Below are 25,749 nucleotides of genomic sequence, written 5' to 3'. Positions count from 1 at the left end.
ACACGTGTTTTTTTTTCTTTCTTTTTCACAATGAAAAGGCTTTTCTTTTTTTGTAACTAAAATGGAATAAATCTCTTACCACGGTGCTATACAACTACTGAGTAGGACTGACAATTTTTTTCCCTTGTAAACAAACTAGGATGTGCTTTCTGCTGCTGTATGGCACGGCTCCACCAGACCTCCATGCAAAGGAAAGGCCGCATACATCATTCCCGCTCATTAAGGCCATAATCAGAAACATACGCCCATTTGAAGTAGTTTAGTTTAATAATATCACAATGGAGAAAAACCATAAATCATGCCTTCAAATAGTAGGAAAGCACTCCAGCTTTTTGTTCGTGTGCTTGCGCTCACACACAGCCAAAAACACACACCCATTCAGGTCCTCTGCCTCCAGGAATATCCATCAATCTGGCTCAAGTATATGGATGTCAAGTAGGGCAATGTTAATACAAGGCTAATTCTAGTCCAAATATTACCAATTATGCCAAAATTAAGGACTTCAGATGACATGAATTATTCATAAATAAATGGATGGCAAACGTATACTGGCATCATCCCATCCCCATCCACAGTCCAGTGGAATCGGATTGCCTTCAGTTTTGTTTGTCTGTTTTCAGCTTCACTGCATGACAAACTGTTATTGGCACAGCAATAACAAGGCCTTGGGGCAGTCTATGGTAGAGCCATATGTTTGGACAAGGAGACACTTGGGCTTTGAAAAATACTGTTAATGACAGCATGAGCCCTAATCTGATTTTAAAAACTGATGTGTACATCCATGCGACTTATCTTGAGCGGTGTGACATTTTTCTTGTGGCATCTTTGAATTATTCCCATTTACAATCATTCAGCATTTGATTGTATTTAAGAGAATCTAATATACACATTGTTTCATGGTTTTTGCCCAGTTTTAGCTTACAGAGCAGTTTGTTAGTCATAATCAAATATTTAACTGTATAAATAATATTTTTATTCAAATTATACATAGAGCATAAAAAGTGCGAGTACTTTAATATGTCATTATTAAATACCTGGCCTCTTCGGGTACCCGTAGATAAAGCATTTTTGTTCTCAAATGTCCTGTATAAAATGCATTTGTCATCTTATATCAGTAACTGGTCTTCAAGGCCACAACCAGCACAAAAATACAGCATCAAGAAAATCTGTGCTCCCTGACCTCATCTCAGAACCACACTGCACATCATATTTTTTAGGAATAGGCATATCAAAGCTTACGATAAAACCAAGTATGCACAAATGAGGAATGAAATTAGAAAACAAGTTAATGAAGTAGATAATGTAAGTCGACATCTGATGAATGGAACAGCTGTCTTTGATCATTGGCACCGCTGTTATCTGGTCATTATTTATTCTTCGAACCAGAGTGCAGACACAGAGAGCAGGGAGGAGGAGAGGGAGAACAGATGAAGATGTACAGAGAGACAGAATCTGCTTTAATTAGTGTGAACAAAGGCGCTGGGCAACTGTGAGGAAGCTCACAGTGGCGCAGCTCCTAAGAAAGGATGGATGAGAGGGGATGGTAGGAGAGGGGAAGACGAGAAGAGAGGAGAGGGGAAAAAGCAAAATGAGGGAGGAATCAGGGAGGAGGTGTAGGTCACAATAGGGATTCTGTAATTAACCAGAAACAGAGGAGAGCTGTGCTGTCTGGAAACCCGGAGCTCCTCCAAACGGAGGAGGTGGGGGCACCCATTAACATCTGTCTTCTTTCATACTCCTATCTCTTCTGCTGTAGGAGGAGGGAACACAGCCCCTCAACCTGTCTGCTCGGCCAAAGACGACAGAACTGATCAAGTCTCCTACGTCCCCGACACAAAATCTGTTCCCCGGCAGTAAAAGCAGCCCTAACAGCTTCATGAGCAAGGGGGGTACCCCCAGCCCACTTGGAGGTCTGGGCCGGGGATCTTCTCTGGGTAAGACGTCAAAGTGTTTCCACTTGACAAACACAGATTTACTCTGTTCAAACATACACCTACGCTATACACTCACATCCAGAGAGACCAGAGTAGAAAACGTTTGTACGGATGCATTTTGGTTGTTTTTCTTTTCTTTTTTCAGCATGACGTGCTAATTTCACTCTGCTCTGTGTGCATGCAGATATTCTGTCCAGCCTAAACTCTACCGCGTTGTTCGGGGACCAGGACACAGTGATGAAGGCCATCCAGGAAGCTCGGAAAATGAGGGAGCAGATCCAGAGGGAACAGCTGCAACATCACCAGCAGGGCATGGAGGCAAAGCTGTCTGCCCTCACTTCAGTGGGCCTCAACAACTGCAGAGCTGACAAGGTTAGAACAAGTTCCATTTCATCTTTCTCTTTTTTTTTAATCCCTGAATCAGGTCCTCTCTATTGCAGGACTTCTCTAAAAAGGAAAAAATGTTAGTAGCTGACCACAAGACTGTTTGCTCTCCCTGCAAGTAGCGGAGGAAAGAAACTATGCAAGAAAGTGGAACATGCCGATTTTGCTACAGCATTAATTCTTAAGACTAATCATTTTCTTTAATCCAAGTCCAGGGAGGTCGTAATGATAACAGCTGGCATAGTTTAGTGTGTTCATGTATGTTTACTCAAATTAGCATGAATATGTTTGTGTGTGCGTGTTTAGAAGCTTGTGCGTTGCCGGTGTTGGTGTGAGGGCCATGACAGGCCATGGCACTGCCCGGTGTGGGTTAAGAAGACTCTGAAGTCTCTGCCCAATTAAAGCCGACTTGCAGCCCTCTCCGTCCCCTGACACGGGATGGGGTTGCTTTGTACCAGGAGCACACACTCCCAGGGATTCCCTTTAAAAATATCTTCAATCGATGAGTCAATCAAGGAAAGAAAAAAGCTGTCCTCCTCTCTTCAGCTTGATGCCATGTTGCCAGTTGGCTGTGAGGAGCAGGCAGAAACTGGGAGCGATGCTCATTAATATTTCAGCACCTGACACTTTCAACCAACAGCCTCAACTAGGTCAATGTATATGTAAAAAAGTCAATGAATATCTATTTTGATTTCCGTCTAATTTGGTGTTTGGAAGATATCACTGTCTATGCAGGTGGCAATCAACTATGCTCTTACTGAAGTGAGGCAAATAAACCGATGCAGCCCATCGAGGCGATGGAGAGGAAGCACAGAAGCATGAACAAAGATAAGAAACTAACTGAACTGATCAATCTCGTAATTCCCCAACAAAAAACTCAAATAGATGTGACTTAATTTAAGAGACGAACAGGTGTGCCGCCTTCCACAAAAGATTTGTGAGCTTTTATTTTATTATTTTAGTTACATTGTGACACATCACGCTTCAAGCACGAGTGTTCAAGTACCCTTTAGTCATCCTCAGTCACAGGAGCCGCCTCCCTGCGTCACAACTGAGGTGAACCTGTGGTCAGCCAAGCAGTTAATTCTGGCATGACAAGAAAAGAGCAGAACAATGGCTTAATCAACAGACTGCACACACCTACAGCTACACTGTCCGTGTGGTATGTAGAGCATAAAATGTTTTTACTTTCTTTTTAGTCGGTTTAAGGTTTTTTTTTCTTTTCTTTCAACTTTGCACTCAGCTTGTGATCAGCCAGTTTTAGAGCAATAATCTGAGATTGTAGAGATCCTTTCTTTTTGCTTGAAATAATGACTCATTCCTCACCAAAACACCTTTTGTCTGTATTTTTCAGCACTTACTTGTTTATGGCAGTAACAAAGTGAATGTATAGTATTCAATACTAGAATGTATGAAAGGCAATAAAGTACTATTTAGAACAGTTGGATCGCAGTATTGTGGCTATTTAGACCCATGCATGCCTTTGAAAAAACTATGATACCCACCTCTTTTTGTGACATATCAGTCCTGTTAAACGGCACCTTAACTGAGCACACCCTTGGACTGCCTCCTACGCAAATCATAGTGAGATATTGTCACCTCTTAGTTTCAGTGACACTGGTCCTATTAGGATGGTGTAAAATTAGATGCAGGCTTTATCAAGTCAGCTAAAAGAATTGCCCCCATCATCTTCATCCTTTGGCTGTAATAAAGAACAGTCAGTTGTAATTCAGCAGTGAAATGAGAGAGAAGCCGAGCGGGTCTTTTGCTGATACAACAAGCCAGCAGACTAGAATGGTTCGAATAGCCGAGATAAAAGCTTTCACTTTGGTCAGTTTCAGAATATTAATATTTTAAGAAAGCACCTCACCTGACATAAATATGGCGTGGTCTTTAATAACCCCCCTCCCAGTCTCTTGTTTGGAAGTTTATCAAAGTGAGAGCTTACATGAAGAAGATTCTGGAAAGGTAACATAAATGGGATTAAGGAGAGGTTAAGATCATTCAGTGTGGCTGTTAGAGGGGGATATTAAATATTGATTTATCCCACTGTAATGACCGGGCAGAGGAGTGGGTCTAAGTGCTGCTTAGAGATGGATCAATTCATCTTTTCATATAAAGTGTATCTGAACAGTACAATGCATTCCTCCCAAACCTTTATCACCATGACTCTAGCTCTCTCTTTCTCACTCTCCCTTCCTGGCCATTGACCTAGGAGAACACTGTGTAGATCAGACTCTGTTCTACGGTATACAAGGCTTTAACCTGAGGACATGTGAAATATTCATGTTTTACAGGAGCAGATTTTCCTGCTTGTCTTTTTATTTGTCTGTTTTTACTATATCCCATCAGTACAATAAAACCTTTTACAACCCTTCTGCAATTTGCCTTTTTAAAATATTTATCTATAGGTATTATTGTCTGCAGAGGCAATTACTTTGTTCCATTATTTACCATCTCTTCCTCACACAGTGGAAGCTTTTACCTAGAATGCACCAGTATGCCTGCAGTCATATACACTACAACCAAATCCATTTGTAACCATTTGAATTTTTCCCCTCTATAATGCACCATAGCTTCAAGTGGACATGCTGTTTTTCAGGGTCATATGAACCATAAGAAGCATCTGCGTGTATATGTTTTTACTCAGATGTTGCATGGATGCATTTTTGACCTGAGGTACCGCCTGCTAATACATTTCCACTGACTCAGCAGGACAGAGCAATCATTTCAAATCATTCATATCAGATGTTCAAGCTGAATTAACACATGAGAGATGTAGAAAGCTAAATATTTCAAAAAAGTTTTCAATAGTAGGCTTGTATCGCCCCATTGTGACATATACTGCATACATCTACATAACGAAGTGATAAAAGAGTTTTCGTTTTTATGTAATTAGCCACATTAAATAAAGACAAAAAAAATCCAAGTGGAATTCAATACATTTAAAAACTGGCCAAGTGTACAATCAATAGTGTAATTGTCTGGAAACTGCAAACTGCCTGTTAATGAGCAGAGGAATTCCTATTAAGAAGAAAGAGTGTTAATTGAATGTTCAGCCTTAGTCATTCATGACTATGTGACAAAAGTCATTTTATACATTTCATCTATTATGTGCACACACACACAAGCAGTGTACTACATACTGTTTGATCATGTGACTAAATCTGCAGTTTTTTTCACAAGTGGTGCATAAACAAATCTCTAAAATAGGAGCATCAACCTCTTTTGCTTGAGTTCCAATAAACTGTAGTATGTGATGTTCTGGAGGTGTCAGATAAAATATATTCCTCTGCTGACATGTCCCTAACCGGAATCAAAAGGGGAAAGGTCAGTGCATTAACCTATCGAACTGCCCTTTCTGCCCCACAACTCTCCTCTCCTCAGTATTGATGACTACAATTGTCCATTTCCCGTTTCCCAAAGCTCAGCCTGTAAATATTCAAATGAGCATACACTGGTGCTCCAACAAAATCCAGACTCCTAACCTATTGGTTATAGTGGTTATACTGTTCCCCCGTGTGTGTGTGTGTGTGTGTGTGTGTGTGTGTGTGTGTGTGTGTGTGTGTGTGTGTGTGTGTGTGTGTGATGCCAGGACTCTATTCAGGCAAAGCCCTCACAAAGACTTTGAATATAATCTTGTCTGGTTTGCAGCCCTGGAAGCAATTTTCTGCTCCTTTTCGACTGCTGTCTTGGAAATTGCAAACCAAGGCATTTTGGCTGCAATGTAAATCCTTGGCATACAAGGGTTTGCCCATCCAAATTAGATTATGCTCCGCTCCCAGACACTGGCTGTAGCCAGCAAGTGCTATTGTGAAGATTGCTTACATTAATGCTTTGTCCAATTGTTCAGCTCAGTCAAAAGAATAAAAAATAATGTATGACTCGGGATAAAATGCGCCTGTGCATGGTGTGTGTGTCTGCGGGCTCCTGTCCCAGGTCAAATCTTTTGCTCTCCTGCCTCTTCCCCAGAAAGACATCAAGAGTCCATCTTGGTAGGGTCATTTGGCGATGGTGGCTCCATTATTTTCTACAGTTGTCATCTAACATAGTGCATTTCTGGCTGGCTACAGTTGATTAGAAATGCTGCTGGCCCTGGTGGCTAAGACCTGTGATGCTGTAGTCACCACAAGGCACATTCAACAAAGGATGAGGAAAAGAATAGGCTACAAAGGACCATTTATAGTCTATGGTATTGTTGCAGTAGGACCATGATGGCCAGAGTGTCCAACAAGTCTTGATGTGTTGTCTGGATGTGAAAGGCGTTTTGGTAGAGCCGCAGTTTGTAATATCCTGCTGTTGGTAACCTGAACAGGTTTGATAAGGCTGGAGATTTAAGCCCAACTTAACATCGAACATTTCTGGTTCATCAAGAATTGGAAATTCGTAAAAGTACATGTTGTCACCACAAATTACCTCAGCGGTGCGGCAAAGAAAATAGGAACTGAAAACCGTGTTAGAAATGTTTCGCAGCACTCAGATTGATACACAATTTATGTTTCAGCGCACGCGGGCTGAATTGAGAATGACCCAGTATTGCGACATTTTCCTTCCAACCACATGTGTAATGTAATAACATGATCAGAAAATGTTCATAGTAGACATGTAGAAGTAAATAAACTGTTTCAACTAAATTTCAAACTAGCACTGAAGGGTCACACTGTGTGGGTTTGTCTTGTTTTCACTGCAGCAAAAATGATCTTGAATAATGAAAATGCTTCTTTTTTTTTCACGAAAAAAACGAAACTCACAGAAAGCACACAAGAGGTTAGCTTACAAGATGTTTAAGTGGTTTAATTTAATTAAATTAAAGGCCTTTTAAAACAAACGGGTTGATGCCCTGGCAGTACAAATAGGACTGGAATAGCCGGCCATCTCCGCTCTGTGTGATGTTGAGTATGACTACTATGGAACAGATGCCAGGCTTTTGTGGCTGCTACTGTTGATTCTGCTGCTGCCTGCATTAGCCTTAGCAAAGGGACATCTATGGGTAAAAAGAGAGCAACAGCCTGCATGAAAGGCACTGTGGGTTTACCGCATGGCTGGATGTACTTAACATTTAAATGGTTCAAAACTAGCAAAAACTACTGGAAAGCTGCAGACTTATAAATAACCTTACAACTGGTTACAATACAAATACAAAACAGATGAGGTGCTGAGCTGTGAGAAGCTGCAGCCATGTTAAAGTGCAGTCTTTGTCTGCATCAGGACTGGGACAGATTGTTGAGGGCTTTAGTCTGAGACCCTCAGAGTCTTCACTCAAGGACTGAAGACCACAGTGGTGACTGACACTTGATACACAAAGCCCTGCATTGTGGTCAGGACTACTGCCTTCAGCTTGCCACATACCAGGTGTGTGATATAACTGGAGCCAGTTCAGCACATTATCAAATATAAGCGGGAGTCCTGTCGCTGTAAAAGCTTGAATCATGAGATCTTAATCATATACAATCATACACTTTCCAGTGTGGTGAGATTTAGTTTAATGGTTCTCACCAAGTGCAGTTGTAACTGCTCTCAGAATTCATAATGGGACTTAAATGTTTCATTTAACTGTGGTGTGAGAAATGTAAAGTTTCACTTACTTATTTATTTTATTTATGTAGAAGATTCAGTTTTCATTTCACAGCCAAACCCGATCCTCCAAACCGAGCTGACTTCCAAAAACTGCACCACAGTTAGTTTTCGCTGTACTTTTCTTTCATGTGTATTTGACCAATCCCGATCCATCTGGATTTGCCTTTGCCTTTTTGACTAAAGCTATTTGCAAAGGAGAGAGTGAAGGAGTGTCAGGATTGGCAATGCGTTGCCTAAATATAGGGCGGAGTAGGCACAATGCACAGGGCCGTCCGCCACCCGCCTCTGCCCAGAATACACCCTGTGGGTAGAGCAGCAGGCCTCCGGCACATGTTCTGTGGCCAGCCAGATTAAAGCTTTCCTTACAACACTGACAAGGGCCCTTTTGGGCTCCCTCGCCCAAGACGTTACACAAACTTTGCTATCTACCCCCTTTTTTTTCTCATCTTCCTCTGTGACTCACAGTCTCCCTGTGAGTTCCCTCACAAGCCAGCCATGTGCAACTGAACAGATACATGTGTTACCAAACTTTAAAGACAAAAGACTGCACAGGCAGGGCAGATGAGATTATTGTGGGTGGCAGTTCTCCACTACAGCTCTGAGTGCACTGCTATAATTTTAGTTGTGGGGAGGAGAGCTGCATGCTGAAGTCATTTAAGGGAGGGACAAGTTGCTTGCCAGCGGTCGTGGTCAGAGTGGGAGGGAAATGATGTGTACTGTTATATCTTTTGTTTCCTTTCTCTTTATCTTTGTCTATTCACACCAGCCTCAATTTGTTCTTATTTTGCGTTGTTTCAATACATTTTCCTCAGCTGGCCTTGTAGCATTTATGTTTGGTTTTTGCTACTTTAAAAACCATATATACATATATATATGTGTTTGGGTTTTGTTTTGTTTTTTTAAATATTGGCCATATACTGATTGGCTCCCTCTTTCAAAGTCTCTCCCTCTCTTTCTCTGGCAGGATGGCTAGCTTCCCCAGATACTGCATGTCCTTTGCTACTTCTCTGTGTCAGAGTGATCAGTAAAAATTTAATGACACTATAAAATAATAAAACTGCCATTAATTTATCACAGCACTTGATGCGTGTGCAGTAAAGAAGCATTAGTTCACTGAATCTTTTCCAACCTTAAAACAAAACCGGGATGCTTTGCGGATAATTTACAGCCCTAATTTCCAGTCTATTTCTAATTCACCGATATAAATTATGGAAATTATAACCAATAAGTATATTAAGCGCAGTATATAAAATTTTATGAAAATTTGTGGTACCATATTGCACAGATAGTCTGATATTAATTAGCATAGCACACAGGAGGGGAATACTGCAATTAGACCATTACATTACAGCATGTAAAAGAGGTTGTATAAAGTATATGTAGATGTTTTTCCACTAACCACAACCTCCCCTTTTCTTTTTTTCCTTTTTTTTTTCCTTGGGTCAAATTAAGTAAAGCTACCTCAAAGACAAGAGCTTCATTCAGTCTTGTCCCGGGCTGTCTGGTGTGCTGATGCTCACTAATCATATGACTTTGTGCGGTGGAGAAAGAAGTTCAATGCTGAGCTAGCCATTAATGAAATTCATTGACGGATGGTCCCTGTTCTCTTTCCTTCTCAGCCCAACATGATGCTTAATGATCATGAGTTTATAAAAGGACTTGATTGATCAAGAGGGAGCAACGAAGCGCAGAAGAGGGACGAGATGACTACTTTATTACAGACACACACACTACCCCATGAATGCCGCGTCTTCTGAGCAGACTGTCCAAGTAGCATCTGAAGCAGCACCATCGCCCATCCAGCTAATCGCACTTCAGTCACTTTGTCATCAGGCTGCTAGCTTCTTTCATTAAGAGCAATAATGTGGCTGGGTGATGAATGCGTGTCTGTGCGTGTGTGCGCGCGTGCTTGCTCGTGCGTGTGTTGCTTTACACAGAATGTGACACAGAGAGAGGCACCATACTCCATCTTCGCTTTACAAAGTGTCCTCATGCCCAGCAGGGACCACCACATATGTCATAATTAGAAAACACTTAAGTAAGCAAAGGGCCGTCAGATAGACAGCCTCTAATCACAGGCCATAAGCAGGTAGTGGTTAATTGTACATCAGAATCACTCAGCTGGCCATAAATAATGACTGCTCCTTCAAGTATGATGGTAAATTGCAGTGCTCTTTCTGTCTCTTGCGTGGTCCTTTCTTTTGAGGAATAGTTCTTGAATAAATAAAAGCATGAGGAAAATCAAAATACTGTGAAAGGCCTCAAATGGACTTGAACTATCTTCATTCTTCATCTTGTCAGAATTTTTAACCCCCAACAAAAAAAATGCACAAAAGGAGAATTTAAAAAAAAGAAAAGAAAACATTTTAAAGAGATTTCTTTTTTTGTTGTTCTTGCCTCTGTCACTATAATACATTTTGACTTTTTTCACCAGCGTGATTTCATTTATCATAATAAAAACAAATAAGTTCGAATAAGTCGGCTAGCTGGCTACAGGCATAAACTAAATGTTTGCGGGCACAGTTGTTAGAGCTTCTTAATTTTTTATCACCTGGGGAAAAAGAACTTTCCTGTGGGGAGAAAACGTGAAAAAACCCAACAAAAACAAAACAGTGGAATGCCTCACAGAGGAGGGGCTCAAAGATTAATGTGTTTGTTGGTGTCGTTGCATGAGGCAGGGGAGCTGTTAGTATTGTGTGGGGACTCTACCTGAGTGTCTGCTCAGACTGCATGTGATAGGCCTGTTTAGAAAGAAAAGAGGCAGAGGTCAGCGCAGACAGTGCATCTTTGGCAGAGATTGAACGTGCACCCTGGGAGTAAAACAAATGCTTTTTTCTGAATGGTGGCAACATGCCTGCTTTTAGTGTCATCCAGGCAAACCTGGGAGGGGGGGAGATTATTTGTATCATGCAGAGTCAAAGTGTCCATCTCCTAGTTGAGTCTTTAGAGAGGAAGACAGCCCTTTGCTAATGCCCTGTGTATTCACTGAGGAAGTAGGTCATTCAACAATGGAGCCAGCAGCAGTCGGCACTCTCCCCTTGCATAATACATTAAGTGTAATGTGCAGCAACTATTCAGAGACCCCCCGAAAGCTGTTATTTTATTCTGTAAATGCACATGGACATGACATTTAATATTGTCACGGAGCGCTGAATGACAGGGTTTCATTGTGCGACAAGTACAACATGATGCCAAGTTTAATCTGAGCACAAAGAAACATGACAAACGGGAAAACACGGTGTGTTCTCCAAAGCATGAACTCTGAATAAATGATGGGCGCTGAGCTCAGGGCGCTGTAGACTGGAAGGCAGGATGTAAGGAGAAGATTACAGAGGAAAATCTGAGCACTGCAAAGAGGGCCACGGCCCCATTGTGTGCTCGGGATCACAAAGTATCCTTCTGTAAATCTATTTAGAGCACCCCTGGCCCTCACTGTCTCGCTGCCTCCTGTCATCCATTATAACAGCTACAGAATAGAGAGATGAGGAAAAAGCTGCATCTAGCTCATGTCAAAAGAGCAGCTTTTCAAAACAAACTGCATTTATCAAAGACACTTTTTTTTTCTTTTCAAATTTTCAGATTTGTGATGGAGTTTGTTATTTTTTTTTCAGCTGTTTTGTCACTGTAAAAAGGTGTATATGTGCTGGTTTGTTTACCTGACTCTTTGTATATCTCTGTAGGAAAGAGCACACTTTGACAGCATTGGGCACCACCTTGGCAAGCTGGGTGAGGATGGAAAGCTTGGCCACAGAGTTATTGACCTCACCAGGCCAGAAGATCTAGATGGTAAGGCCATTATTGGGTCTCTTGTTTTGTTTTGTTTTATTTCATTGTTTTTCTGCCTTTTCCCTTTAATTATTATTACATGCTTTTAAATTCAGTCCTTACATCGGCATAATTTGTAACATTTTACTCAACTTTCTAAACTATCCGGGGGGGAATATTAAGAGCAATGGGTGGATTGTCTACACACTCAAAACTGAGTCTACCTTTTAAAAGAAAAGGGAGTTTTGATGTGTAATAAAGGCCTACTGCTCAGTACTGCATGCAGAGCGGTTGGGACAGTTGTGTGCAAGAGAGAAGTGGTGAATGCCGTTTGAAATGAGCCATCGCTCTGAGGTTTTCACAGGTAGGTGAGCGAAGAACAAGGGTGCCTGAGGACAAAGCTGGCTTTTTTCCAAGCTTGACTCCTGTTGCTGTTGTTGCTTGTCTGAGGTCCTGGGCGCATGTGTGTAAATTCTGATTACACCAGTGTGACAAATCGTCATCTGCTTTTGTGGAGCTGGCTCCTACACAGGAGCAAAGAGTTCCTCAGTGCAACTAATATTTGTCTGACATAAATATTTGTGGCAGTTTCCATGGGACTTCAGAGCCAGAGCAGAAAATAAAATGGTTCTGACTCATCTTTCATGCCTCAGAAAGTCTCGGGGCAGAGGGATAGATATTTCTCAGGACAATGTAACACATCGGCATTTTCCAATGAAGTTTTAGGCACGTTTCAGTTCAGTTTTAGAACTAAATGGTCTTGCTCAGTTGGTTCACATAGACTTTTTTTTAAAAAAAAATCTTGCTATAAAAAGATTTGTTTACCAACTTCAAAGCACATTTAGTTTCACATCACACCCAATTCTGAAGATGAGAATTAGAGGTGCATTTAGTGGATTCATTTACATGTTTCCCATGTAAGCCACAGCAGAAGATCCCATCCCACCCGTCTGACTCCTTGGACAGATGTGTTTTGAGTGCTCATTCTCCCAGTGGTAACCCTCCCTCTGTGGCTACTGTGGAGTCAGGACTGAAACAGAGTGCGCACCAGGGAAGTTCTGTCCTTTTAAGTCCTGTTTAGAGCCGAGGGAAAGGCTAGCACCAGACACCGCACATCAGTTTTCCCAGTGGGTTATGGATTAGGAGCAAGCAAAGGTTAGAGGAGAGAAGAGGTCCTCTTCCCAAGGTGGGGGGGTGGCTGGGAGACAGGGCAATGGACATAACTAAAAACACAGTTAGCATTTCTTCTATTACACCACATACATACATACATATATATATATATATATATCGGTCTGTGTCTTTAGGCTTTACCAACAGGAAGGCACGGAGATGAATGATGTGAAGCAGGATTTTGAGATGTGAACCACAAAGTATTTACTCTTCTGAGAACATGCTTACATCTGAAATCTTGTGAGGATTTTCTCTTCCTTGAACCAAAGAAAGCTCGGCTCCCTGGCATACCATAACATAAAGAAATATACAGTGCACGAAAATATTTATATTCTGTTTAATAGCATAAATATGAAAGCATAGAAAACATTAGCCTTCTAGATTATGTAAGGTCAAAGGTCATCCAGGTGCCAAGTATTTTTTTTCAATGTGAATAAGATCTGCTGAATTGAAACTTGTTCTAAAAAATTACCATAAAAAACCACAAATGTTTCTATGACAAAAAGGCAGTTTTATCCAAAAAATGTAGCATCAGTAACTAGTTTTGGAACAACCTATAAAAATAGGAGGCAAATGAATTTGGAAACATTTTAGCCCCCTCCCCCGAGTAGATCAGAACACACTGCACATACTTTTGGTGTTTCCTGAAAGGGAAAATTACTGGGTGCACCACCTCACCCATACATAGGGTGTGAAAGCCCATTGGTGTGTAGCAGCTTTCCATCCAGAACAGAGTAACCGCATTGAGCAGGCACAGTGACTTCTGTTATCGCGGCAGTTCACAGAAAGCTTTAGGTTCTTTAAGCTAATATTTGCAAAGCAGGCAGAAACCCAACTCCGAACAACCAAAAGTGTGTGTGTGTGTGTGTGTGTGTGTGTGTGTGTGTGTGTGTGTGTGTGTGTATGGGAATGGTTAAAAAATAGGAATAGATGGGATTTTCATCATTTAACAAAGTCACAAGCCACACACATGATCCCTTGGCAAATTCATTAGGTCTTTACCAAATACCACAAAAGCCTGAGCCCTGAGGCCCTTCGTTCATTCACATATGGCAGTATGGAGCTGCCATATGAGGTTGTGTGTTTGTCTAAAACGCCCCCATCACTCAGGGTCTACAAAGAACAAAGGAGTTGTTGAGAGATGTGTGCAGGCAGGAAACAGAATTAATCTAAAAGCCCAATGAGATAATATCAAACAAAGACTGAAGAACAAAAGAGAAGCTTCAGCTGAGAAGTGTCCTTGTGGAATAGGATAAGAAAAACAGTAGTCTTGCACTTTTGCTACAGATCACTGACAATGAGTTTCTTTACATCGGTAGCTCAGAGCTGTTGTGAAGTGTTATATGGGCTGATTGTTTGAAGATGTTTGTTTTTCTTCTGCTGTGAGTCTGTGGGAATCAAGCTCTGGCTTTTATTGCCGGGGAGTTTTTCTGGAAGAAAGCTTAGATGAGAAGCCTTTGACATAATAACGTGTCAAGTCACAAAAACAGTAGGTGCACAGGTCAAAACAATCAATAAGAAAGTTCTGTTTTGAAGCTGGCAAATTGAAATTTAGAGCAAACGAACAAACGTGTGTATTTCTCTGTGAGTGTCAGAGGCCGAGAAGTTGTGAAAGATTAAACTAAATGCATAAGACAGCTGGCTCTGCAGGCAAAAGTAAAAGCTGCGGCATGTTGAAACAAGCTGCCTGTTTGTTCCCAAGTTCCCACGTGTGTGCATGCATTCACACACTATCACACACACACACACACACATATACACACAGAGGGTATGGAAACCCAAACGATCCCAACTGGGTACTAAAAATAAGACAATTGAGATGTTTTAATGTGGTTTACATCACTTGTGATTTTCACCGGTTTAATTAGCATGCCACGAACTCAGACTGGACCAGAGCCACTGAGCGCCGCATCCTGTCCGTCCACACACATTAATCTCGCCTGATCCTGCTCTGAGGGAGAGGCTCTATTGTCAGTAGTAAATGCCTTCACTCAGAGGTGTTAGATTTGATCCCAACAGGGAGGGCTTGGCAGGTTTGCGTGATTGTTGCCTGCTCACTGAGGCTCATCCTTTTTGAGCGGATTCCTGGGTGACATTATGTGTCTGCCCATAGAACAAAGATGAGTAAGGAGGAGGAGAGGGGGCAGCTGGGGCAGCGCTACCCTCTGGCTTGCTATATGGTCGAGTCTGAGCCTGCAGCTCACAGGTGTGACAGGCTGTGGGGCCTCACTACATTCTCTCTCCATTTCGCCCCCTTTCTTTTTTTGTTTCCTTCTTCCTCGTTATTCACTTTCCCTTTTCGTTCTTTATTCCACCGTGTGCGCACACACATAGACACACACACAATCATTCTTTCACACTGTAATTCATGCTGCTCATCTGCAGTGTTTCCAGGAGAGACAAATTAAAAGGGGATTCTCATATCGCTCTGTCACACTTGAGCTGCGGGCCTCATGAATCACAATAAATTCTATTAAGCAGCACTCCCTCTGTTTCGCTCCCTCCCCAGCTACCACCCAGGGGGCCTGGCCCTGTCACCGCTAAACATCTGTGTTTATTTACACAATCACACACCTAACTAACTGATTCCTAAATGTCCTGCCCCTCCTGGAAAACAATAGTTATTGCTCATTTGCAAAATGTCAGAGCAGCGTTGCGATTTTCTGCAAAAATATGGAAACAACCTGGCAGTAAATTGCATGTTATAGTTGCAAGCAATTTGCTGTGTGAATATACAGGATGTCCCCGATTAAGTCATATATATTACAGGGGTTGAATAAGGAAGCAGTTCTGTACTTCAAGGTGCTTTCAGACAGATCACAGACCTCGCTGCTATTTCAGGTTAAAGGTCTTTCGCAAAGTTGGGCTGTTCGTTTCTCCGAGGCAGCTTCCATCACTTTCAGTATTTTACATATCCAAGCCACACAGCGTCTGCCTCGGAACAACTTACGAGGTGCATCACTCCTGTTGTTCAAGTCTGCAGTTTTCTGCAGCATCTGACAGAGCAGAAAGCGATGCTTTTCTGCGTGCAGTCATGTGCAGCAAAAGACCATGCCTCATCTGGATTCCCTCCAATGAACCTAGTCACGTGGCTGGTTTCCTGGCTAACTATGGATGTGGCACTAGGTGATGGCAGGCAGTTGTTTTGTCCCCCCCTTCGCTCTACATAAGAAGATCACCTCTGCCCATATACATGCGCACCAGTATATAAATTGCTGAATCAGTGTCAGTGATAGAGTAATGGCACGGCAGGCATCGTAAATTACGGCAAGCGATCCCAGGGCGCAGACACTGGCTGTCGTGTCTGAGTGAGCGCTGCGCTCCTGAGCTAATGAATACCTTCATCTGGCCCCGGCAGTCAGCAGATTGCCCCGCGTTGATGGATACTGTCAGCCCTCCGCCACACCACATTTCATTGCACAATAAACATGGTTGTCAAAACCAAACAAAGTGAAATCAATTCATCCTGTACAGTGAGTGCATGCTAAATGAAATTAACGTACTGTGGGGTTCGGTGGCAGCAAAGGTAGTGTATTATTTTTGAATTCATGATGGCTTTCGGGCCAACAGCATTTGAGGGAGCTCAGCAAACAGAGTAAAACGCGGTGCTTGCAGAGGTAGAGAAAGTATTTCGAAAAGTAACAAAAATCTCTAATTTGGTGCATATTTTACAAGACTGTGAAATTAAAAGAACACAGGCGTCTAGATAGCAATGATGAGGAAACGCATTTATATATGGTTAAAAGGACATTTTGGCAACTGAAAATGAATCTAAAGTTATAGATAACTATGCATTTATTACCTTTCTCTGCATATGTAATGTTTAGTCTGTCTATTTAAGACAAATAGAGAGACCAGCAAACACCTGCAATTATATGAGTTTGACTCATAAGTAAATACACCTTTTTATTGGCTTTCCAGGTAAAGGAAGGGATCATAAATGTGGCTCTTTGGCTGTTAAACATGAGCTGCTGAAAAGTCAATTCATCTGCTTTTGCACTGTGAGAAACAGGCTTTTCTACTAGGTAGGTTAGACCTCAAGAATTCTTACCCTGTAAACAAAAACAAAGTTCCAGCACACCTTTATCTCTATTGTACTGCAAGTATGTTGCCTTTTTAAAAAGACTTGTCTCATATAATAATTCTGAAAACAGGACATGTTCTTTTGAAGCGAAGACACTTCAACTCTTGAGGCTGAAAATGCTGCAGTAATACCTTCAGTGATTAGAGCAGGGCGAGGCTTCTGTGGATTTGGAATTAATGTCTCTGCACAGCCCTCCATTACTCATTAAGAGTTTGATTTTGTTTATCAACTGAAATAATAATAGAAATCAGACCCCAGGTAACGTGTGCCAAGGCTGCTAGTGGAATGGTCTAATGAGAAGGCTTCACATGTGGATGATGAAATATGCATGAGTCATCCCAAGCTTTCTTTTCCAGATTTGAGATCATTAAAGATGTATCGTAGCATATGGAAGGCTTTTTTTGTCTTATTTTTCAAGCCTTGTTTATCAACATATTTTTGTTTGTTTAAATATTCATACTGCTTTTATTTAATTCTTTCACATCTTACATATAAAAGGAAGCAAATGCGCATGCAAACAGAAATCATTATCAGTCTGATGTACAGTTTAATACTGAGAGAAACTCTCTTATGCTGATTGTGAATGCCCTGATTGAGAAACAGCACTTTGCAGAATCGGCACACTCTCCCAGCTAATGTGTGCTTGGTTTGTTTGTTTGTGTGCGTGCTTGAAGGAAAGAGGAAGAAAGTGAGAAACAAGGGGAGAAAGAAGTGTAAACCGAAGGGGTTTTTTGTGCATATATATGTAAAATGGAGTTTGGCTTTTATAAAGATTTGCAAGAGTTTGTGTTTCCTCGCTTTTTCTTTCTTTTTTTTTTTTTTTTAAAGTCAGGCTCAAATCTTATATTTATGTTAGCTGTGAGTCTGAAATATATGTGCACAAGTAGAAAAGCTGGACTTGTGGACAGAGAACTGAATTATTCTTGAAGTCAAAGGGCTCCTCCTTGTTCTCTCTGTACTGCTTTTGGATAGACCCGATTTAAAGAGATCAGGTCCACCTTAAACGCCATATTCAACCCTGTAGACTCTGTTGAACAGTGTTTGCATCTCTGCACTCATTTGAAATAATTGTCATGATGGAGATAGCAGATGAAGGAGAGTTTAAACATGGCTTGTCACTTAATGTCTCGCCACGCTCTCTCTTCTTGTTCCTGCCCTTGTTTTTTCCGGGGTCCAAGGAAGTCAATGGCTCTGCAGATAAACCCCAACCCTATTATTGTTGGCCAACAGGAGGCGCTGGACCTACCGAGGCGCGAGTCTTCAGGGAATCTCGGGGAAGAAACAACAACGAGCCCCACATTAAAAGGCCAATGAATGCATTCATGGTGTGGGCCAAGGATGAGCGGCGCAAGATCCTCCAGGCTTTCCCCGACATGCACAATTCCAACATAAGCAAGATTCTGGGTAAGACTCTTTAAAAACATACAGCTGTGAGCACTTGACTTCTTTGCTTTATACAAAACTGATAATGATGCACCATTTATAGTTTAGTTTTGGTTTAGTTTTATAGTTTTGCTAGAACCACAGCTTGTTTCATAGCTTTTGACATGCTCAAGAGCACTGTAGTCAATCTGAGTTTTTCAATTACTAATGGTGTTTCTCCAACACTGACTTACCAGGCTTTTTTTCAGTTTTGCTCATTCTCATGGGTTTATTGCACTCGGAAAAGCATATATCTTAGAAAGTGTCTGGCGTCTAAAAAAGAGAGTATGCACGTTATCTCGTAGACCACTGTGCATCAGTTCGCCTCAGCATACAGATGGATTTATAGCCCATCACTAGCATAAGTGTTTGTCATGAAAAATGACAGAGACTAAATGGGTCTTGTCCCCTCAACACTGGAGTCCATACATCAGAGCTGTTAAAAGTGCTGTCATCCATGCCAGTGTAGGGCACTTCACCGAGCTGCAGTATTTACTACTCCAGCTTGTTGTTCCTTACTGTTTGACAGTAAGGAAAAAGCCTGCCTCTGGTTTCAGATAATGTGCACATGCAGAGCTATCAAGAGATTGTTGTGCAGCAGACAGTAAATCTATGCATGCGATTTTTCTAGAAAACATCCACCCTTATTAGGGGTAACTCTGTATTAAATTAAATCTTGATGCAATGTAGTAAAAAGTAAAGGACTATGAATTTCACATTGCATTATTGGTTATTTTATATAAGTGCAAGGTCACCACCTCTCTGCTTATTTTGTTCAATTAGTGGTTATGTTTAAGAGCAATGGATTCCTGCAGTTTCCTACTATCACAAACAGTTTTTCTGGTTACTGAAAATCTGAATGTACTGTGCTGTGTAGGTTCCCGGTGGAAGTCCATGTCTAACCAGGACAAACAGCCCTACTATGAAGAGCAGGCTCGTCTAAGTAAGCTTCATCTAGAGAAGTACCCAAACTACAAGTACAAACCACGGCCTAAGAGGACCTGCATTATTGACGGAAAAAAACTCCGCATCGGAGAGTACAAACAGATGATGCGTTCACGGCGACAAGAGATGAGGCAGTTCTTTACTGTGGGGTAAGTACACAGTTGTGATTAGCCCAGCCTTGCCATACGTAATACACAAGAAAATGCAGAAAACATGTGCATGCAATGCAAAGCAGTGTTTGCAAAAGTGAACGCTGAGTTAACCACTGTTGCTAACTCAGCAGCTTAATTCAGAGGGTTACTAATAATTTAAGACAATAGTAATCTCCTGATGGAGCACCAAATACAGACATTATTACATATATAAGCTCTACGTGTATATTTACGTAAGCGTGGACAGCAGCAGTCTAAGGCTTAACACTTTAATTTACTGTTTGTGGTTATCAGGAGAGTCCTTCTCCAGGTGTTCCCATGTCAGTCATAAGATTCAGTGGCTGGAGTATCAATTATCCAGCGCAAAAGCAGCAAAGAGCAGCAGGAGCAACGTATTGGTTTTATGTCACCAATAAACTGGGTAGTGTTTCTGAGCGGCTCAAAACGGGAGTTGTCAGGAGTACCTCTCTTTTTCCAAATCATTTTCACAGAGCTGCTGGCTTACAGCAGACTGCTGTGGGAAACCCGTAATCCAGCCATCTCAGTTTAAGTGCTGTAAGAAAAAAAATCACGCACTTTAGAGACATGTAGCCACCAACCTAAGCAGCAATCGCACTATGAGCACCACTGAGCGCTCTTTTTCCGATTATGCTGATCACTTTTTAATCAAGTGCGTCGTGAAAACTGATTGCATTTAATATAAATGTATGTGTTTCTTATACATATAGGCAGCCACCGCAGATTCCCATCACCACAAGCGCCAGCATGGTCTACCCTGGGGCCATCACCATGGCGACCACCACACCCTCACCTCAGATGACATCGGAGTGCTCAAGTGCCTCAGCGAGTCCTGAGCCATCCATTCCCGTCATTCAGAGCACCTACAACATGAAGCTAGAGCCCACTGGCATGGTGAACAACAGCGAGCCGGTCAATGGCGAGGATGAAATGGACATGTACGAAGATTTTGAGGACGAGCCCAAATCAGACTATAGCAGTGAAAATGACACACAAGAGCCAGTCAGTGCCAACTGAGACCTTTTAACCGAAGAGGCCAGTGCAGAAACAGTACTCATACAGGAGGATGCCCAGAGGGCTGGTCTGATCTGAGGGAGGGAAAGAACAAAAGAAAACAAAAACTACACCACAAAAGGTTTGAACATGTTTAAAAAAATAATGATTTATCATATCGAAGCCAGCATGCAGCTGTGGCTTCATCTGAATCAAAAGCTATTTGGTCTTAAGTGTTTCTTTAAGTGTGTGAAGCAGTTTGGTTGTGGTAATTTATATATATATATACATATATATATATTTTTTATCTCATTGTTTATTTTTTGTTAAGATCATGGACATATAGACAATTAGGTTATTGCCTAAAACAAAAGACAACTTGAAATTACAACCTTTGATATGAACCTAGGTAATTCTTACTGTCATTTACCTTCTTTTCCTCTTCAATTAGATGATTTTGCTACATTACCTAACTGTTCAAGATGGGAATAATATTCTCACTCAGGTATAGCGTGCCAGCCAACAGCTTGTGAATGTTTTTAATCAAGAGATAAATATGAACAAAATATCTCAAAATGATAAGGAGTGATTCCAACGTAGTACAGAGGCTAATTACACATTATTATTATTACTATCAGTAATATTATTATTATTATTGTGTTTTTCTTTTTGTTATTACAAAACAACTTAATTTAGTGCGCAAGTGCCAAACATTTCAAGTTGTTTCAAGTCTTTGAGTCTTAGACAATCTCTTCATCTCTTAATGCAGCTTCATCATCCAGTCTTTCTTTAATTTACCCAAACAGAATAAACAAATTAAACTCAGGAACTTGGAAGCAGCAAGCTCTGCAGGAGGTTACAATATGTTACATCTGTCGACGGTAGCTTGTGATGCTAGCTGTTCTTTGGGGAGGCCAATGCAGTGATCATCAATGAAGCCAGCCCTTTCATTTCCTCATCCCTGTCCACACAGAGCACCGTGGCATCCTTCACTTATTTCCAGCTCTGCAGTCCACTCTGACTCACCAAGATCTTAATCAGAGTGATTGTAATCAGGCCAGAATGCTAAAGGGCCAAAGGCCTCCAATCTGTGGGATTGGAACAGTAGCGAAAGGCAGCTTTGGTGGCATTACAATCTTAAATTGATGTTGTACAATGTGTAGCTACAGTGCGCTCTGTTAAACACTTTAGCCCCATTTGGATGGCAAGTTTAAAGTCTTAGGTCTTAAAATGTAATTTTTTTTCTGATCTTAATTCTTTTTAGACATTGTAAATCTTAAACTGACACTAAGAAGTCTTAAAGGAGAGCACGGTCATCGGGTTGATGCAATGAGTTGATTACTGAAGTAGTCTTGAAAAGAAATGACAGTTTGCAAGTACATAGAGAAAAGACTCATATACAAAGGATAAAATACACAATTTTTTAATTAGTGCACTTATAAACCTTCTATCACCTATGAGGCTTTTGAAACATTTACAATAATCTGATCAGCTTTATACTGCTCTCATTGTTTGCACTTCAAAAAATACAGACTAAATGCAAGAATCAGAAAAGAGGCAACTCAGTCTTAATGTAAGTTTCAAACCTGACAAGTCCTGACCTTCCAGCGACGGCAGATAGATAAAGCTCATCTAGCGGTCAAGGCCTTGATGTTGAGACTCAGATCCTCTTTACAGGGCAGAAGGTCTAAGTGGCTCTCCTCCCTGCCATGCCCTGCTCTGACCCCAGCCTGTGGCAACCTCAGCACCCAGGGGGCGCCATCTGGCTCAGAGAAGGAGAAAACACCAGGGAAGGATGGGAAACAATAAAAATGGTGTGTGTGTCGCTCATTGTGCTCTCCATCAAAGTGCTGGAAATAAGGCCTCAACAGGGCTCCCACCCTGGCCCAATCACCAGGCACTGGCGAGCAGATGGAACAAGTACATCAAGCTGTGGGGGATTATTAAAATGACTGACGACTGGGTATCATCTGAAATACAGCATTATTAATGCATGAGTCCAGCTATTCCCCTCCCATGCCCTTGAACCTGTCCATTTCAGAGAGCGTGCAGAGCTTTTTTGGAGGACATGAATATCTCGTCACGAGCTTTAACTGGTCAAGACGCTCACTGCTGGTCACTGCATTTTTCTCCTAGCTCAAATTGGTACAGACGGTTCTTTAATGCTCTCTTATCTTCTGTACTCTTATTGTTATTACCCATCAGATGCTGGCTTATATCATTTAAACTTTTGGACATATTTATATTAAGTCATGTTTTCCCCTTTTTATTACCTCATAGATAATTCAGATTTTATTATTTTCCATTGCATCTTTTCTATATTGTTCTCATTTTGAGGAACACGTCATGAAGATGCTCTCCTACAAACAAACCCAAGTGGATTTCCCTCCAAGTCAACCTGTTTGGTATTTCTAAACTGTTTGCTCCTGTTTGCTGGCGGTTAGATGTATTTGTATGCGATTGTAAATATTTTCATGACTATGCCACACTACTTTAGTGGGCTGGTAGTTAAAAAGGACTCTTCATGGAACTGAAACTTGACTGAGCTTAAATAGCAAAAAAAAAAAAAAGGACAAAAAAAAAAGAACAAAAAAAGAAAGAAAATAATGACAACGAGAACTCACAAAGAGACAATGTTTCATAAGTGTTATAAGCACTGGATATAAATTGTATTTTTTATCTATTCTGATTAATGTGAAGCTGTTTTGAGGAAAAACAACACGAATGAACAAAATTCCCCAGTTGGACTCACGTGGGTTTGCTCTCACAGTTACCAGATTTGAGTCTTTTTTTTTTCTTCTTTTTTTTGTCTGCTTGTTTTGTTTATTTATGCAAAGACACATGTGATGAATGGACACTTTGTTTAATCTTCAGGGCTGCCTAGAGGAGAGACTCAGCACAAGAAAAGTGAGCAGGAAATTCAACAGCAGGCTCAGTGAGCCATGAAAAACCAGACTTCAGTGCATTGTATATTGCACGACATATTTATTGTTTGCCACTGCTGGCTCTAAAATTTTGAGTTAAAGACATCATGGACAATCAGATGAATAAAAAAAAAAGAACAAAAAATTTAATGAATTGGAGCTAAACATAGTTTTCAGTTAATTCTCCATCTCATTAAGATTTAATTGTAAATACAACATAGGAAATATATTTTTGTTCATTAGTGAAGTATAAGTTATGTATTTGGCTGTTTTATTTTTTTTTGTAGTATGTGGTTTCATGTTTTTAAAACCTGACAAGTCACTGTACCTCATGTAGATGCTTATTTTTTTCCTGCTTATTAGAAGAGAGCAGCACTGGTCCTGAAACAAAAAGACGAACCTCACTCGCTTATGTTTTCATGATGCTCCCCAGACAATTTGAATAATCAACGAAAGCTAAACTTGGTAACGAGTATGGTACTTATTCAGACAACAAGCACTTAAAAGAATTATTAAATCGTGTGTTTCCAATCATCATAGAACTTAAACGGTATGCTGTATAATGCTCACTTGTGCTTTGTGTTTAGAATAGCACTCATAGTATGTGGCACTTTTTTTAATGAGTGCAAAATCTGAAAAAAAAAAAAAGAGTCTGCATGCATTTGGCTTGCATTGACATTAATGTAACAAACAAATGTTTTTATGAATGACTGCTTCAAACACAAATGATTTTTTTATTGTTTTAAATGTGGGAGCGTGCAAGTATTTATTTCAATTTATTTCAATGTGGCAAAATTCACAGATTGTGCATTCTTCTCAGTTAATTCTCTACTTGCCATCTTTTTGTATGTTGCCAATTTTTAATGAACATGTCCATGACTATCCAGCCATCCCGAAAACGTAGCCCTCACAATTTGTTTCTTTTCTTCCAATTGCTAGACTCACAAATGGTTTCAACATTACTTACTGTAATTTGATTATTTTTTTTTTCCGTCTGAAATTTGTGATGTGTATATGGTGGGAATGTTCTCTGTGTTAATTTAATCAGCACAATTCACTGACATGCTGGACTGACATGGTAGCTGCTGTTCAGAAGTGTAAACTTTTTTTGTTCAGGATGACATTTATAGCCGTCTTTGGTACTTTGCTTTTTAGCGTTGTTTCTCAAGCAACACTGTGTGGGGCTCTTCTATCACTGGAGCCACTGTTTTGAAATTGCTGGCAGCCTGATACAATTTTCCGCCTAGAAATCTCTTATCCCCCCCCTCCTCTGGCAGGTACCTAGGCCCATGGAAAGTATTGTTTTGGCTGTTATTAGAGAAATGAATTAAATAGTGTCTGTTGCTGCTTTAAAAAAGTTTATGTCGGAATATGTAAATAGTTTATCATAATATCTTGTACAGTCCAATGTAAAGTTTTTAATTCAACTTAAAAAAAAATGTTGCCATCACGTTTGTGTTCACATTGTTCTTTATACAGTACAAAAGGTCAATTATTTGCTAGGGATATTATTGCTAAAAAGAAAAAAAAATTTAAATGTTACTTAGTTGTTTTTTTATTTTATATTTGTTTTGTTTTGCTTGGCTTCAAAGTGTACATCAGCAAGTCTTTGGTTTCCATGTGCAGTATTGACGTGAGGTAAACTTAAGGTGAATAATTTTACATTGGTGTGTGTGTGGAAAGCAATTTCTTTGGCTTTGGTAGTATTAATACACTATATCAAGTAAAAACAAACCGATGATGGACACACTGGGTGCATCTAGGCACCTTAAGAATGTGTATACTGTATATGATTAAATTGTCCCCACAGGATCAATTCAGACATATTGTAACACCATATTTCTGTAATATCTCTGTCCATTGTAACAATGCAGCAGTGGGCTCAATAACTGCCTGTTTTAGCTCATTTACCTCAAGAAGTTCCTCCTTTTCTGTAAAAGAGACAGAAATTGTGTTACAAAAAGCTCACATCACTCCATCTTTTGTACTGCTGTTGACACTTACAAATTAAAGAGACATTTTGTTTTAAGATTTGTGTAATCATTTGTATTGTCGAGGCGTTTGTTACATTCTTTAAGTCTGCAATGTAAGAAAACCGAGGGCTGGGGAACAGTTAGCTGATGTCGTTTTACACCGTTGGCATCATTGTGCTCCACAATGACAGCAGTATATGAATCTCTTTTTTGGGGGGGTAGAATCGCTGTCTTCAACTGATAAGTCAATTTTGATGCTCAAGTAATCAAACTGAAGACAATTATGGACATGAAATCAAACCAGCCTTGCTGTTTTGATGATACTTCTTCATTTATAACATTTTAAGAAAGTTTTGAGAGAGAATTCAACATTTTTGGTCTCTGCCTGATGGAAACAGATGGATG

The 25,749-nt window shown here is 40.6% G+C and overlaps 1 protein-coding gene across 5 annotated transcripts in view; it reads left to right on the top strand.

Annotated features, from left to right (window-relative positions):
- sox6 (SRY-box transcription factor 6) overlaps positions 1-25,400 on the top strand; it is a 139,743-nt gene extending 114,343 nt beyond the window's left edge. For all 5 annotated transcript variants that reach the window (XM_086288115.1, XM_086288140.1, XM_086288134.1 and 2 more), the window contains 6 exons: positions 1,757-1,934; positions 2,119-2,306; positions 11,576-11,681; positions 18,148-18,321; positions 19,217-19,433; positions 20,165-25,400. In XM_086288115.1, coding sequence (XP_086144241.1) covers positions 1,757-1,934; positions 2,119-2,306; positions 11,576-11,681; positions 18,148-18,321; positions 19,217-19,433; positions 20,165-20,471 — 1,170 coding nt within the window. In that variant the 3' untranslated portion in view covers positions 20,472-25,400. The remainder of the gene's footprint in view (positions 1-1,756; positions 1,935-2,118; positions 2,307-11,575; positions 11,682-18,147; positions 18,322-19,216; positions 19,434-20,164) is intronic.
- Positions 25,401-25,749: the final 349 nt, after the last annotated feature.

Source organism: Aulonocara sp. 'chitande type north' Nkhata Bay, linkage group LG1, assembly GCF_057382095.1.
Source record: "Aulonocara sp. 'chitande type north' Nkhata Bay isolate Kocher_YH1m ecotype deep benthic linkage group LG1, A_spYH_male_GT1.1, whole genome shotgun sequence".
Lineage (NCBI taxonomy): Eukaryota > Metazoa > Chordata > Actinopteri > Cichliformes > Cichlidae > Aulonocara > Aulonocara sp. 'chitande type north' Nkhata Bay.
This window is presented reverse-complemented; position numbering and strand designations above follow the sequence as displayed.